The sequence below is a fragment of the Pinus tabuliformis genome, chromosome 1_1, assembly GCF_031772625.1.
Source record: "Pinus tabuliformis cultivar Carrire ecotype Pingquan chromosome 1_1, CPIR1, whole genome shotgun sequence".
Classification (NCBI taxonomy): domain Eukaryota; kingdom Viridiplantae; phylum Streptophyta; class Pinopsida; order Pinales; family Pinaceae; genus Pinus; species Pinus tabuliformis.
In genome coordinates, this window is record NC_142297.1 from 543,553,003 (window position 1) to 543,567,069 (window position 14,067).

Sequence of the window (14,067 nt, forward strand, 5' to 3'; positions counted from 1 at the left end):
TCCCTAGATCTAAATGAATCTCAGCCATTAGATCTTAGGGTAACCCAAAAGGTCATTTAGAGAATAAAAGGAAAAGAGAAGAGGAAAAGATCAATTCATTCTTTCATGAGCATTTGAGAGAAAGAGAAGAGAGAGCAAGGAGAAAATTTTTGAGCAGTGAGGAAGTGAAGGAGAGCAACAAAAAGACATTTCAGCAAATCTGGGCAGCAACATTTATTGGCACGCATCCCAAGGAAAAATCGTACAGCAGGAGAAAGGCATAAAAATCAAGGAAGAGGGACAACAAGTTTTGGGCACATTTTTGAAGGTTGGCCGTAGAACATTTAATGCTGTTTTATTGTTGTAAAATTTCTATTTTGGTTGTTTGCTGATTGGCACAATTTTTGAGGTGGAGTTCAAGCACGAAAATCGAGATAAGTTGTAATTTGTGGTTGCTGGAATTTTTACTGTGTATTTCAGTTTCTCTGTAAAAGCATTTTCAGAAATAAAGAAGAGCTCTCAAACTAGTTTTCCCCAAGAGTTGTAGGGGGTTTTTCCAAGGTCACATTGACCGAAAATCACTGTATTATTTTCTGTGTGTGGCTGTCATAATTTTGCTGTGTTTTATTTTTGCAATTTCAACAGTTGTGAAATCTCTAATTTGTGTGTTTCAGAAAAATATAATCATTTCTAGATTTTAGAATTTTTATCATGCTTGGATTTAAAACTAAATGCATGGAGTGATAAGGAAAATTGATAACCGGAGTGGGGGTTGAAATTTCTTCATGGTATCAGAGCTTGGTTGGCTGAAAAGTGCAGTATGGGACAGCAAAGTGAAAATTATAGCGAGCTGATTTTTACACAGAAAACAGAGACCTTTACCACAGATTTGAAAATTTCAGTTTGATAGGATAGTGAAACATGTCTTTGGGTTTGAGAGTTGAAGACAGGTTGGATGGGCAGAACAACTATAGTGCATGGAAGGAGAGAATCCAGAGCATCTTTGAGGAAGCAGAAGTCTCGACATTATGGTAAATAACACACAGAACCCAATAGCAGTACTTGTTGACCTTGTACAGTTGCCAGAGTTTAACAAAAAGAATTCTAAGGCAAAAAGATTGATTCTGGAAGGAATCAAAGACCATGTCATTCCTCATGTGAGAGGAAAGGATTATGCACATGAGATGTGGACATCCTTAACCAATGTTTACCAGAGCTCAAATGAAAATAGAAAAATGGTCCTAAAGGAGAAATTGAAGGCCATTAAAATGGCTAAGACTGACAGTGCTACAACATACCTCACAAAGATCACTTCAGTGAGAGATGAGTTGGCAGCCGTAGGTGAGATCATTGCACCCATTGAGTTGGTGAGAATTGCTTTGAATGGTAGACTTGGGAGAATTTTGTGGATGGCATTGTTGCACGGGAAAACCTTCCCAATTGGGAGAGGTTGTGGGATGATTGCATTCAAAATGAGATAAGAAAGAAACATCTTGGGGCAGCCAAACAAGTGGAGGAGGATGACACTGTGGCATTGTTAGCAAGAGGCAAGAAGGGCAGAGCAAAGAAGCAAGCTTCCAACAGTGGAGGCAAAAGCAAAGGTAAAGGCAAGCAGCAAAACAAGGAGAAGGACTATTCCAAAGTCAAATATTGGAATTTTCAAAAGTTGGGACACTATGCTATTGTGTGTCTGGACAAAAAGAACAAGAAAGGGAAAGACAAACCCATGGCAACTTCTGCAGAGATAGAGAGCTTCTCTGAGAGATTGGATCAGGAGTTTGGGTTCATAGCTTGTGAGGCCACCAGTGCAGGATCACTTGCCATACAGGTTCGAAGGGAGTGTGTCTTCCCCACTACTAGCAAAGCATCTTCTAGCATTCTGTATGTTGACAGTGGTGCTTCTCGCCACATGACAGGAGTCAGAGAGTACTTCTTAGAGCTTTCAGAGGGTGATACTGATATGGAGGTAGTACTTGGTGATGACAACATTGTTAGAGCAATCGGTGTGGGGACATTGACATTTGATAGGGGACCCAAACCTCCCTTGAAAGTGTCAGATGTTCTATATGTGCCTGGAATGAAGAACCTGATATCCGTCTCAGCACTTGAGGATAGAGGGTATGATGTGTTGTTTAGGAGAGGGCAGGTGCTTATATATCCTAGGGGAACTCTAGTTTCTTCAGCTAGAGAGATTGGTGTGCGCCATGCCAAGGTGTACAAGTTCTCATTCCATCCCCTGATGGCATTGAGTAGCAGCACCCGAGACAGGACCGATAGCGGATCTAGCAGTTCAGAGTTGTGTGAGATTTGGCACAGCAGGATGGGGCATATGTATCATGGGGCCTTGAGTACATTGTTGGAGATCACCACTGGTGTGCCAGATTTCAATTATGATCACCTTGATGTATGCATAGGATGTGCTATGGGGAAGTTTTCTAGATCCCCTTTTCCCAGCAGTGACATTTGAGCGATCGAGATCCTTGACTTGATTCATATCGATGTGAGTGATCGGATGTCTCATGTATCCTTGAGTGGCTATGAGTACTATGTTTTATTCATTGATGACCACTCCAAGAAGACCTGGATTTATTTCTTGAAGACCAAGAGTGAGGTCTTCAAGCGGTTTCAAGAGTTCAAAGCTCTTGTGGAGACCTAGACAGTTAGGAATATCAAAGTCCTTAAGTCAGACAATGGAGGGGAGTATACCCTCGGTGAGTTTGTTGATTTTTGTGTTGAGGTAGGCATTAGCAGGGAGTTCACAGTTCCATACTACCCCCAGCGGAATGGGGTTGCAGAGAGGAAGAACATATCCATTGCAGGGGCTGCCAAAGCCATGCTTCATGATCAGGGGTTACCTTTATTTTTGTGGGCAGAGGCCTGCAACACTGCTGTGTACTTGTAGACATCGTGCCTTGGGGAATGTGACTCTGTAGGAGGATTTTTTTGGGAAGAAGCCTGATGTTGGGCAATTTCGTATCTTTGGGTGCCTTACATATTCCTATGTCCCTAAGGAGAACAGGACCAAGCTAGAGCCCACTGCAAACAAGGGCATCTTTGTGGGTTATAACGAGACCTCGAAAGCTTATCAGATTTATATTCCTGCGCAGAGGAAAGTGGTTGTCAGGCGGGATGTGAAGTTCGAGGAGGAGAGAGCATTCAGGACGTCACGGGAGTTTGAGTATCCAGTGTCACCTGACTCTCAGGAGCAATTGAGCCAGTGACAAGGATCCAGTGGTCATGGATCAGGAGGTACAACGATTACAGTGTCAGGTCCATCAGTGAGCAGTGGCTCTCAGAGTCAGGTGGGTGGTTCTTCAGGCAGCATGCAGGGCAGTCCACAGAGCAATTCACAAGGTAGTCCACTAATGGACAATTCGCACGGTACTTTAGCATGAGGTTAGTTGGCAGGCCTGCAGGAGTTTAGGCTTCTGATGATGATGAGGATTCTTTCACTCCGGTGGGAGAAATATGCTCAGGGAAGAGGAAACCCAAGTGGCTTCTAGATACCTTGCATAAGGCCACATCAGCTACTGGGCCAAAGGGACAGGTTAGAGAGAGTAAACCACGTGAGCAGTTTTGTAGTTACATGGCATTGGTAACAAGCATTGTTGACTCCGAGCCTTCTAGTTATGAAGAGGCAACTAGCCAGCAGGTTTGGAGGGAGGCCATGATGGAGGAGTATTCTTCTATTATGAAGAACGTTGTTTGGGAGGTAGTGTTGAGGCCTGAAGGGAAATCGGTTGTTACTTCCAGATGGCTCTACAAGATAAAGCATGCCTCAACTGGTAGCATCGAGAAGTTCAAGGCTCGATTTGTGGCGATAGGGTTTTCACAGGTTGAGGGAGTTGACTATGAGGAGACCTTCGCTCCCGTAGCTCGGTATACATCTATTCGCTCCATTATATTGATTGCAGTAGAGATGGGTTGGAAGATCCGCCAGATGGATGTGAAGACCGCATTCCTCAATGGCTTCATTCAGGAGGGGGTTTATATTGGGCAGTTGCAGGGCTTTGAGGTGCATGGGAAGGAATCCCATGTATGTAGATTGAAAAAGGCACTTTATGGCTTGAAGCAAGCTCCTAGAGCTTGGTACTCGAGGATTGTTACATACTTGCAGTAGTTGGGTTTCACAAAGAGTGACGCTGATCCGAACCTATACTTCATTGTGGTGGGTGAGGAGCCTCTCATTCTGGTGTTGTATGTTGATGACTTGATCATCACTGGTGCAGAGAGACTCATTGAGGGCTACAAGAGAGATCTTGCTTCAGAGTTTGAGATGAAGGATATTGGCTTGATGCATTATTTTCTAGGATTGGAGGTGTGGTAGGAGGAGGGGCATTTCTTCCTGGGACAAGGGAAGTGCAATGTGGATATTCTTAGTAGATTTCACATGGAGGACTGCAAACCCATGTTTACACCTATGATCACTATCTGGAAGAAGCTTCACGCTTCTGATTCCGAGTTGGTGGATCTTACTCTATACAGACATTTGATTGGTTGTTTGATTTATTTGGTCAACGCTCGACCAAATATATGTTTTGCAGTTAACACTATGAGTCAGTTCATGTGTGAGCCCAAGAGAGTGCATGGGGTGGCTGCAAAAAACATTTTTGGTTACTTGCAGGGGACAATGGATTTTGGTCTGGATTATAGACAGGGTGATGGAGTGAGACAAGCAGGGTACACGGATTCAGATTGGGCAGGTTGTGCTTCAGATAGGAAGAGTACTTCCGGGTGTTGTTTTGGGTTGGGTTTGGTAGTTGTGTTGTGGATCAGCCGGAAACAACAGTCAGTTGCATTGAGTTCAGCTGAGGTAGAGTATATGGCTGCTAGTTTGGCTAGTTGTGAGGCCATATGGCTTCGCAAGATGTTGTTTGGTCTATTTGGTCAGGCATTGAGACCTTCAGTAATTTATTGTGATAATAAGAGTTGCATAAAACTCACGAAGAATCCAGTTTTTCATGACAGGTCAAAGCATATTGAGATCAAGTATCACTGCATTAGAGACCATGTCCAAAACAGAGCTGTCAAGCTTGAGTACACTTCCACAAATGAGCAGGTAGCGGACATTTTCACCAAAGCCTTACCACGGGGCAAGCATGTATACTTCAAAGACAAGATGGGAGTGGTGAGGAAGACTTTTCTCGGTAAGAGGGAGTGTTAAAATTTGGGTACTAGAGGACAAGTGGTTCCCTAAGGTTTTGATCTTTGGCCTAGGGAAAAGTGTCCAAATTTATTTTTTAGTTTTCTCCTAAAGTGACTTTATAAGTGGTAAAGTTACATTCTAATTTAAAGGTGACTTTATTAAAGTGAATGAAGAATTAGAAAGTGAAAAAGTGACTATGGAAATAAAAGGCTAAGTGGGTCTTTATTTAAGTGGGTGAGTTAAAAAATAGAAAGTGAGAATTAAATGCATATTTATTCTCATCCTTAGATTTAAATGAATCTCAGTCATTAGATCTTAGGGTAACCCAAAAAGTCATTTAGAGAATAAAAGGAAAAGAGGAGGAAAAAATCAATTCATTCTTTCATGAGCATTTGAGAGAAAGAGAAGAGAGAGCAAGGAGAAAATTTCTGAGCAGTGAGGAAGTGAAGGAGAGCAGCAAGAAGACATTTCAGCAAATTTGGGCAGCAACATTTATTGGCATGCATCCAAAGGAAAAACCGTACAGCAGGAGAAAGGCACAGAAATCGAAGAAGAGGGACAACAAGTTTTGGGCACATTTTTCGAGGTTGACTGTAGAACATTTAATGCTGTTTTATTGTTGTAAAATTTCTATTTTGGTTGTTTGCTAATTGGCACGATTTTTGAGGTGGAGTTTAAGCACGGAAATCGAGATAAGCTGTAATTTGTGGTTGTTGGAATTTTTATTGTGTATTTCAGTTTCTATATAAAAGCATTTTCAGAAATAAAGAAGTGCTCTCAAATTGGTTTTCCCCAAGAGTTGTAGGGGGTTTTTCCAGGGTCACATTGACCAAAAATCACTGTGTTATTTTCTATGTATGGCTGTCATAATTTCGCTATGTTTTATTTCTGCAATTTCAGCTGTTGTGAAATCTCTAAATTTGTGTTTTCAGAAAAATATTATCATTTCCAGATTTTAGAATTTTTATCATGCTTGGATTTAAAACTAAATTCATGGAGTGATAAGGAAAACTGATAACCGGAGTGGGGGTTGAAATTTCTCTACTTTTGGAACTAGATTGAGGAAAGAGGAATTTGTGAATCCTCCTATCTTGAATTTCCCAAAAACATTTCTGATCATTCTTAACAAATCTTTTTTTGATGATACTCCAGTTATATTTATAGAAGGAGATAGGGAACCCATTTGGGCTTGGGGCCTTATCCGGATGTAAATCCCAAATGACAACATCCACTTCCTTTTCTTCGACTTCTTTTGTATATTCGTTGTTTTCTCCATCGCTGATTTTTTTGGGGTATGCTGTAAAAATTCTTCATACTCATTATTTGTTGTTGAGGATGATAACAAATTTTTGTAATATCTAAAGTCCTCCTTCTTTATTTCCTCTTGTCCTCTCACTTCTTTGCCTTCATTATCCTTAATACTGTCTATTTGATTTTGTATTCTCCTTATCCTAGCAGTATTATGGAAAAAAACTGTATTATTGTCTCCTGCTTTGAGCCATAGGCTTCGGGACTTTAGTCTCCACTCTTCTTCTTCCATTCTGTTTTTCCTATACAATTCCCAATACGCTTGCTTTTCCTGCCATACTCTCCTTTGTTTCCTCTTGCTTCTCTTTCTCCACTTGAATTCTCTCTATTTTTTCTAGCTTTCTTTTTTGTGTTTCTAATTGTTTTCTCCTTGCCCAATGTTTCAACTCTTTCCTCAATGCTTTAAGTTTAGATTCCCAGACATAACTAGGAGAGCCTATAATTTGATTTGCCCATACTTCTGCAATAATTTTTTTAACTTCTTCATTGTCATTCCAGATGGAACTGAATCTAAAAGGAACAGGGCCAAAGTTCTCTAACGACCCAAGTGAAAGTGCCACCGGTTTGTGATCCGATGCTATGTTGTGAATGATTTTGGATTTTATTTCACTGAAGGAGGTGGCTATTTTGTCTTGGATTAGAAATCTGTCCAACTTTTCCTTTATATTATTTTTACCAACTCTTTTGTTGCTCCATGTATACTTCCCATTGCTAGGAGGCATGTCCATTAATTTGCAAGTTTCCATAATAGATTCTACCATTTCCCTTGATGGATCAACATTATATTTCCCACCAAACTTCTCCTCTGCATTCAATACCAAGTTGAGATCCCCTCCTATTATTATGCCTCTGTTTTGGACCTGCAAAAGGTGATTTTTTAAGGTGGTCCAACAGACTTCCTTATCCCTGTAGTGATTTGGGGCATAAATATTAACAATGCAATATATCTCTTTTGAATTTTTGTTTTTTAGATTTATTTTTATCTAATGCAACTCTTTTTTTGTTGAATCAAATCCCAATTCTCTGTTTTCCATAATTTACAAATATCTCTTGAAGATCTGTTCGTTGGAATTGATGTTCCTTGGTAGTATTTTATTTTTTGGGTCATTGTTTCCATTTCCTTATCATTTAACTTTGTCTCTTGATCATAAAAATATCAGGGATCTCTAATGTTATTAAGTCTTTCATTGCCTTGATTTTTGGCATACTTCCCATTCCTTTGCAGTTCCAGGAGACTATATTCATTATCGCTTAGAATTGTGGGTAGAGGGACCTTTCCCTCTGATGGGATGAGTGTTTTTCTCCTTGATTTTTTCTAGATAAGTGTCCAGTGGTTGTTGGGTGCCCAAAGCGATTTCCTTTGCTGCAGCTTCATCTTTGATTTCTTTATTGGATTTTCTGCCTACCCTTTTAGGGTGGTCGAGGGAGGAGAGTAGATCTTTGGAGAGGGTTCAAGTGATTATTCGGTCGAAAGTAGAGTGAGGAGGGCTATGAGAGAGAATGGAAGAGGAAGGGGAGGGATTAGCAGGGAAGGGAAGGAGAGGAGGGGAGGAAGGAAGATCAGGGTCCCCAAGAGAGCCAAAGGGGTTAGAAGCCAAAAGATTCGAAGAGGCGGGGGGATAGAAGAAGGAGGTAAAGACGAGGAAGGAGAGGGGGGATCTTTGGAAGGAATAGGCAAAGGAGCCGAGGAGGAAGGGGAGAGGTGAGGAAGGGTCGAAGAGGGGAGAATGGAGACAGAAGAAGGATGGAAAGAGGATTTGGATGCAAACTTTTTCTTCTTGACTTGCTCCCATTTTGGTTCCTGGTTTTCTATTTCTTCTGGTTCCTGTTTTTTAGCACATCTATTAGCAAAATGACCATATTCATGACATACCTTGCATTTGAACGAAATTTGTTCATAATCTAGCTGTTGAATGTGAACCTAGCTATCAAATTTGATCTTGACTGCTTCTGGTAGTCCTTTCCCCAGGTCTACTTCCACACATATTCTCGCGCAAGCATGCATGTTTTCCTTTGGCTCACTTATGTCGATATATTTCCCCACTGCGTTTCCTATTGCTTTAACATATTCATCTCCCCAGCAGTGTAGAGGAAGATGGGGAAGCCTCACCCACACTGGCACTGCATTTGGCACATCCAACTTTGGATCGAAGTCCAGAGTCCATCTATTGAGATAGAGCCCTCTTGAATCCATGAAATATGGTCCATTTCTAAAGATTAAGTCTCTGTCCTCTTTCGTTTCGAAGTGGAAGGTGAAATAGCCTCTTCCACAAAACTTGATGGAGATTTTCCCCATGATAGAGGAGGCCCAGTTTCTTTCCACCCATTTGAGAACCGATCGGGGGGAGGGCCAAAGTCCAGTAAACTGTCCAACCAATCCTCGTTCAGAGAGAGACAGAGTTGCGCGACGAGCAAGGGAGGGAGGGAGGATTATTTCAGGTATTTCATCGATCTTCTTAACAAACTTTGATATTGACGGCCTAGGTCGTGATGGTCCAAGGGAGGAGATCAAAGGCAAAAGCTTCTGCATTTTCTCCCAGCTGAGCTGTAGTTTCAGGAGTTAAGGCAGGAATTGATGCACCCACAGGAGGAGGCTCCGTATGGGCCATCGCAGTCTAGTCGAAGGCAACTATCCCTGGGAGCCTAGGCAAGAAGGCGCACTCAGAGTTTGAAATCGCCAAGGTGGGAGCAATGCAGCGCTTCAGAGAGGCGTCAAGTAGGATATGCATATTTACTTTTGCAAGTAATACTTGGCATCAATTGAATTTCATTCGCAAGTTCAAGTTGTTCTTTAAAAGTAGCATCTAACAAGTGGTGTCGATTTTCATCTTACCATTTTACTTTACTTGCCAAATTCCTATTACATATGCATGATGTTTATGTTTATGATCATTGAATGATATCATCTTTTACTCGAACATTTATTTACAAGTACAATTTGTATCTTGCAAGTGATATTTGATATTTTATCTAACATTTGCCATTTTGCAGGATTACTTGTCATGATCTTTTGACTTTCCATTTGGTCAAGTATTTGTCATTTATCTTGAGCAACTATTTGTTTAAAGCACTAGTCTATGTTCTTTATCTTTAAGTGAGTCTTTGAATATTGCTCATGTATGTTTATTTACTTCCTCATATCTTTGGAATCAAGTTATCTCTGACAAGTCTTTCCTTCACCTTAGTCTCTTAGAAAATTCACATTTCATTTAAACTTCATTTAGGGACCACCCCCCTTAGCTTTAGCTAGGAGAGAGATTTAATGGAGAGAGTTGGGAATAGGTGACAACCCCATCTTTTAGTTTACCACCAAGTCACACCTTGTGGGGTTGAAGATTTTTCCCACGCTAACCTAGGTGTGCAAGCGAAGCGACAACCACTAGGATTTGTACGGATGATAATTCCAAATAGCGAAGTCAACATAGCTATAATAGAATATTATAAGATTGCATCAACCTGTATATGATTTTTGGTGCCTTGTGCGGCTTTGGATTTTAATTTTGTTGAGCACCTAAGGCAGGAAGGGAACAATACACCTGGGTTGATGACATGGTATTAAATCCACAGTGGTCCTTAGTTCGTTTGAAACTTGTGCTGGTCAACACTTGCTCACATTTTCATTTTGAACTGACACTCATTGCGAGTGGTTAATTAGTGTGATGTGTGATGAGAGAATTATGACGTTCTGAATTATCATGTACATTAATTCGAGGACTTAATCAAAATTGAGTTTCTGTCCCTTAGGGAAAAGGTGGGTCTCCTACGAAAGGAGTGCAATTGTTTGTCAAGGATATTTATAAAGCCCTTCACTTCCCATTGCTCATTTGCTTCACTAACTAACTGTTGCTTTGCTCAGTGTGTCCAAACACTATGTTGCCCATCTTGTGTCTTTGTGGTCTGTGAAGAAATAGATTCCTGGGTCACTTCCCTCCCCAACCTTTGCTTTGCTCAGTGGGTGCAAACATTACTCCTCCTGTCTTGTGTGTTCGTGGTCCATGAAGAAATGGATTCCTCGGCCACCAAGTTTTTTCCAACAGTTGACCACTATTATAAATTTTAATGCATATGCTGTTAAATATATCAACTTTAAATATTAAATATAGTTAACTTTATCTTATGAATATTCAATATAGATAGCTTCAAAATATAGAATAATTAATGTTATATACTTATAGACTAATAGTATATTAATTATAAGATTATTAACCTAATATATTAATTTTTATTTTATATATATATATTCAAAAATTTGTATGTATATATATATATATAAGTTATATGAAAATATTTGTATATATGTTTTTTGTTTTTAAAATTTATAAAAATATATTTATACTGTTTGTACTTACCATTTACCTACCATTTCTGGATCCTGGCTTTTCAAAAAATTGATGGATCTGTATCTGAATCTGGATCTGTATACAAATCCAAGTAACTTAGCATATCAGGTCTCTAATGTGTTGGAATCTTGGTTTGAAATCTTAAAAATATATATATTTTTTTCATGATAAATTAAATTATGTATTTTTTTTAATATGGTTCAAAACCCAGTTCCGGTTCATAAAACTATGATTTCAAGACATCTTTATATTTAGAGAAATTTAGAGTATATGCATTATAAAATTTGTGGTGTGAACAGGCATTTTGGGGGATTTGTTTCTGATCTGGTATATATGTTATTTGATTCAGGATTGTTGGCTGGCCTAGCAGGATGGCAGACAATACTGCTAAGGAAACTGCCATCACTGGTAGAGATGCTGGTGAAAGTTCTGATGCAACTGTTGAGATTAAGATAAAGACATTGGATTCACAACTTTACACTTTCCGAGTTAACAAACACGTAAACAACTATTCTCATCTGTATTAGTGTTATTTACTGCAGGATAGTATCTGAGCAGAATAGCAATGTTTTTTTCAGTAATTTCTTTTACTCACTAAAAGCTGAAATGTTAGTTCAAAGCTTCTTCTTAGAGGCCGTTGATTTTAGTTAAAGAATGTTTTAGATGTTCTAGATCTACCATTTTAGTGTTTCTTGGGATTTTGGTCATTTCTTCTTATTCAAAATTCTATATTTTATGTATTGGTTGCATTTCTATGACAACTTGTCAATTTTTTCCCTTATTTCTGGCAAAATGTTTTGGACTTTTAACAAGGCATGTTCACAAGACATCCTTTTCCAGTGGGCATGAATTGTGTATGCATATACGCTAACATGTTGGGATGCCTAACATTTGGATGTCCATATTCTGAGTTCTTAAGAGTAAGAAGATGTATATTTTTCTTCAAAATAAGAAAGCGTAATTGTTATTTCCTTGGATGAAAATTACATACTACTCTCTGCATCAACGTAATATTGTTTAGAACTTAACGTTTTAGAGCAAAACAACTTTAAAGGATATCTATCCTTGTAACTCAAAAGCAACAAGCACCAGCATGCTAATATGTTGGGATGCCTAACATTTGGATGTCCATATTCTGAGTTCTTCGTGAAAAGATGTATATTTTTCTTCAAAATAAGAAAGCATAATATTGTTATTTCATTGAATGAAAAGTACATACTACACTCCACATCAACATAATATTGTTTAGCTCTTAATGTTTTAGAGAACATAACTTTCAAGGTTATTTATCCCTGTAACTCAAAAGCAGCAAGCACCAGCATGCTAATATGTTGGGATGCCTAACATTTGGATGTCCGTATTCTGAGTTCTTCTTAAGAGTGAACAGATGTATATTTTTCTTCAAAATAAGAAAGCGTAATATTGTTATTTCATTGAATGAAAAGTACACACTACACTGAGCACTCCACATCAACGTAATATTGTTTAGAACTTAATGTTTTAGAGCAAAACAACTTTCAAGGATATCTATCCCTGTAACTCAAAAGCAACAAGCACCAGCATGCTAACTTGGCCAGAAAGTACCTTTCAAGACAGAGACATATCCGTCCAGCACTAATTAAAAAGCCACGGAAGACAAAATTACATCATAGCCAGATTTCTGTGGGGAGGAAATGAGCTTAAAAAAGCCTTGAGGGGGGTATTAAGTAACTTCGACTTTTATATCCCAGATGCGGGTGTGTAACATTGCGTTCTGTACATGGGTGGTTTGGTGGGTTGGCGCGTGGCTTATTACCACCGCCATCCGGCCTCGCGTGATGCCAGTGTTTAAGTCTTCTGCTAACATCTTCAATGCTGCGTTAATGCAGCTCGTCCCTCCACACCAGCTTGCAAGTTCATCTGTCATGGCGCCCCTCCAAGAATTCATTCATGCTCCTCCCCTGCGCTCGTGTTGTTCCCTTGCTGCCGCAGAGCCTTGATCTCGGACCAGCCCAAGCGTTGTGCTCTGGAATGTTGTGTTGATTTATCGCCGGGATTTCATGTTTCACAAAGCCCATTCTGCAAATTCAGTTGTCGCTCGTCCTCAGTCTTTCCCAGTGCTCCTCTGCGAGCTGAAGCTAGGCCCCTTTCAGTCCCCCCCTGCCTTCACAGTACTGCTGCCTGTTCAGCACCTCCTGCTCTTTTCATTATGCCTAGATTGCGCCAGAGAATGCGCTGCAGGAGGGGAAGTTCCCGTGGGCGAGTTATCCGCCAGCCCTCCTCCTCTACTTCGGACTCCTCGTCTTATTCCTCAGACTTCTGCTTTGATCGCTATCCCGTTACCAGGAGTGGTCGTGGACGGGGTCGAGGGCAGCATAATTCAGCAGCGCGCTCTCATAATTCTCAATCTCACACCGCTCGTTTTCAGTTCCCCTGTACACTCAATAATTTCTCCTTCATAGCTTCAGTCACCATTGAGCTTCAAGAGGATACTTCTGGTCTGGTTGCTGTGACACCAGGGGTGACTCTGGAGACGAGGGCAGAAGATAAGCATGGCACTTCTCAGATTGACAACAAGCAGAGTAAGGATCCTGGTGACACTGCAAAAGGGGACATGAACATTCAAGCTGGTCCGAGCGTCCCTACTGGTGGCGGTTCTTTAGGCAAAGAGGGCCATCCCTCTGAGGATGAAGATCCCTACAAATATGGGTGTCGCATCGTTGAAGAGTCGCCTTCCACCTCTCATGAAGCTTAATCAGGTCTGCGTTCAATGGTTTTTGATTCTCTGTTGCTCGAAGGTGCTCAATTCCCTCCTGTTTTATAGTCATTATATGCTCTACAATTCTCATGCTCAGAGCTTTTTTCTAAAGTTAAATTGCTGGTTTCCCTGCGTGGGCGACATTCTTCTAATTGTGTCTTTGGGTCTCAGTTACGGTTACAGTTGTTTAATGGGTTAGATTTCAGTTTTGAATTGGGCAGCGCTTCCCTGTTTATTTGTATGGGCCCAGTCAACCTGTTTTGGTCTTTGAATTACCTCTGGTCAGTCTTTAGTTTCAATATTGGCGTATTCTGTTTCTATGAACTAGTCATGGTCCTATATGCTCTTCTGGTCAGTCTTCAACGAGTCTTTTTGGTCAGTGTTCAGCTATGTAATGTGAGCATGCCGCATCTCTGGGCTAGACTTCTTGAGGCCACTGCCTCTTTGTAAAAATATTTTTGTATCAATATAGGTGTAGACAAATTCAGAAAGAAAAAAAAAAAAAAAAAGAAAAAAAAAAAAAAAGGAAAAAAAAAAAAAAAAAAGAAAAAAAAGAA

General features: G+C 40.2%; 1 protein-coding gene across 3 annotated transcripts in view; it reads left to right on the forward strand.

Moving 5' to 3' along the window:
* LOC149214249 (Ubiquitin-like superfamily protein) overlaps positions 1-14,067 on the forward strand; it is a 179,437-nt gene that overhangs the window by 25,396 nt on the left and 139,974 nt on the right. For all 3 annotated transcript variants that reach the window (XM_089392224.1, XM_089392222.1, XM_089392223.1), the window contains exon 2: positions 11,123-11,273. In XM_089392224.1, coding sequence (XP_089248350.1) covers positions 11,145-11,273 — 129 coding nt within the window. In that variant the 5' untranslated portion in view covers positions 11,123-11,144. The remainder of the gene's footprint in view (positions 1-11,122; positions 11,274-14,067) is intronic.